This window comes from Pterocles gutturalis, unplaced genomic scaffold (assembly GCF_000699245.1).
Source record: "Pterocles gutturalis isolate BGI_N339 unplaced genomic scaffold, ASM69924v1 scaffold31281, whole genome shotgun sequence".
Taxonomy (NCBI): Eukaryota; Metazoa; Chordata; class Aves; order Pterocliformes; family Pteroclidae; genus Pterocles; species Pterocles gutturalis.
In genome coordinates this window covers 9,801-12,619 of record NW_010106454.1, presented here as the reverse complement: position 1 = coordinate 12,619, position 2,819 = coordinate 9,801, and the positions used below count along the sequence as shown (strand labels likewise).

General features: G+C 42.4%; 1 protein-coding gene across 1 annotated transcript in view; it reads right to left on the bottom strand.

Annotated features, from left to right (window-relative positions):
* GABRD (gamma-aminobutyric acid (GABA) A receptor, delta) overlaps window positions 1-2,819 on the bottom strand; it is a 15,136-nt gene that overhangs the window by 2,522 nt on the left and 9,795 nt on the right. The window contains exons 5-6 of the mRNA XM_010087791.1: window positions 2,799-2,819; window positions 450-587 (exon numbers count right to left, since the gene is read on the bottom strand). The exon at window positions 2,799-2,819 is cut by the window's right edge and continues 86 nt beyond it. Coding sequence (XP_010086093.1) covers window positions 450-587; window positions 2,799-2,819 — 159 coding nt within the window. The remainder of the gene's footprint in view (window positions 1-449; window positions 588-2,798) is intronic.

Sequence of the window (2,819 nt, the reverse complement as noted above, 5' to 3'; positions counted from 1 at the left end):
GAAAGAAATGACTCCGGTCTTTTACAAACATGGCGATAAACCCAGTGATACGCGTACACACCACTGACTTCTGCTGGATGGAATTAGAATGATCATCATAAGCCTCATCACATCAGGGCTAATGGAAATTTTTCTTTATCCGAAGTTGCAAATTAGGTCAAGAAAATGCGAGCTATGCCTTGAGTGTGTTGTATCAAGTGCTGTCTTGCTACGCCATGCAGTATTTTGTCAAACGTACAGAGCCAAAGGACATCATATGCTACAGTGGCTACCTGAAGGCTCAGCAAAGGTTGGCATTTTTTGCAAGATAAAGAAAGCTCTTATCAGAAACCTGACAGATTTTTAAATTTTGTACTTAAGAAGAAGGATTTTCTGTCATAGATATAGGAGGTTTCCCTGTGCAGGAAAAAATCAGGTACTGTCCCTGACTTGAAGACAGATCCCGTTACCAGATTTGAAGTTCATCATTTCTGTGGTGAACTGGTAATTGGTAATTGTGAACTGAGCAAGCTGCAGCTTATCCAGCCCATGGATCTCATCCTGGTTTTCTGACCAGTGGTAGACGATGTCCTCTGAAGAGTAGCCATCTGCCAAAAGAAAGCTGAATGAACACGAAGTTTGAGGAAGAAATTAAGAATTTAGAGGACTCATCATGGGAGTCCTCTAATCCCTCTGCTATGCTGATTTTCATCAGTCCCATTGCAAACATGCTGTGATGAAGTCTGGATAATTCACTGTCCTGGCAACATACATGTCACCAGTGTCACACTGGGGTAGGTTTCCTACAGGGAGAATAATCCAAGTTGATTCACACTGACTAGCAATATGTGGTGTGGAACAATGCACTTCAGTGTCGTGAGAAATATTCAAATTATCTCTGACAAAGCTCATTTGCATACTCGCTAACCATAGAGTAACAGTTACTGTAGCACTCCAATTAGCCTGCTAACCCCTGCACTGTGCTTGGCTCTCCGAGTCACAGAAATTTGTGTTTGTAAAAGAAAATAACGACTAAATCTCATGTATCTGTGCCTATCCTACTGAAGACAGCTCAGCTCAGCTGTACTGCAAGTCTGTCTCCAGGCTAACACACTGATTTTATGAGACAGGTACTCTGCACCAGTCGGGCAGTGTTGGGCTTGTCTCCTTCGTCAGGGATTCCCCCAGTGTCCTCACAATTATGTGTCCAGTTGGCTCTGTATCTCCCCTGGCAAGCCTTACAGTGCTTTCACAAATGGACACTGCATGAAAGAGAAGCGTACAGCGGCATTGTTCATACGAATCCCCACTCTTGGAAACAACTGTTAGGGTCTCCCCCAGGCTTAAAGCAGTTTTATCAGAAAACAACCCCTGTGCAGACTGTCTGTGCAGTGTTTTTCTGTCAGTTCTCCTCCCAACAGCTTTTGAACTTCCTCAATATTTTCAAACCAAATTGAGAAAAAGGTAAAGGTTTCCAAGATGCTAGATTCTTGAAAGTTTTGTAAGAAATGGTGTGTAGAGAACAGGAAATCAAGAATTTTTGAGCTGCGCCAGCTAGCTTGTGAGTCGCCGTGTATACGAGCCTATGGATGACGGCAGTTTGGCACGGTGGCAGCTGGGAGATAACTGCTGGGGAGAGGTGCAGGGCAGCAGGGACGAGAGAAGGGGGATATGTATGAGGGGATTTATGTAATATGCAAATCCATAGGAAATCCATCTTGGCTAGTTTTGCTCTTAATGGACAACTTGCTGCTAAACCATTCATTTGTTTAAAGAGGCTTTATTTCTACATGTTTGTTTCACTGAAATCAAAACCCTCAAATCCAATTAAAAAATTCAAATACCACCAAAACTCCCTGCAGAACTTGCTGGGAGAGAGAATTGATTGCTGGTTCACTGTCTGCTGCCTCTGCATTTGGTGATTACATAAGTAAAACTGTAGATTGCTATTTTTGACAGGATAAAATGGTATTGTGGTTAATTGCCTGGAAAACAAAGTCAGTGCTAAAAAAGAGAAACTTGCATCAATAGGCCAGTGAATCTGCTCAGAAACTGCTATTCACAAATCTCTGGAAGCCTCAGGACCTGTAGACTCCTTGATATAAAAACCACAAAAGGACGGATTCATTGCCATCGATTGGGTGGCCCCTGCCTGTGTCAATGGTGAACTTCATTCAAAAATATTAATGCTCATGGGAATTACGTGCTGATCACAGATAAAATACAGATTGGACAAAATATCAATTCATTCTTCACCCTCCTTTGTGAGTACAAACGAATTTAAGCCAATCCATGCAGTGTTCTGATTGATTTCTATGTCACTGGAATGCCTAGGCGAGCTAAACAGCTATGGAAGGGTTAGTCACAATGGCATTCATTAAAAGCAGGAATTTTTTTTCCCTGTTTTCTCATAAGGAAAAAATAGCACATCAAATTTTGTCTGTGGGCTTCTCTGCTTTTACTGAATTTGATGCAAACCTCAGTAATGTTAGGGACTGTCACAATTGCACCAGGTTTTACGTGAAGCACAAGGTTCCAGACATTTGTCAGCAGGATTGTGAGTTTTTCATCTTCACTAACTTAAATCCTGCAGTTTGGAATTGGATCAGGGCTGAACTGGTATTGAAAAGTCCACAGTCTAATGCCCAACACAGAGTGTGAAGGGATTCATGTTTGACCCTTTATTTCTAACTCCTAAGGCGCCCCTTACATCATTGACCGAAGCAGAATCATCCCAGCAAACTCCAGCAAGCTAACTACCACATGTGCAGGCTTTAAACGAAACACAGATGATCTGAACCACTGTACTCAGCCCTTACAGCTCTCCAAATCCAGCATGC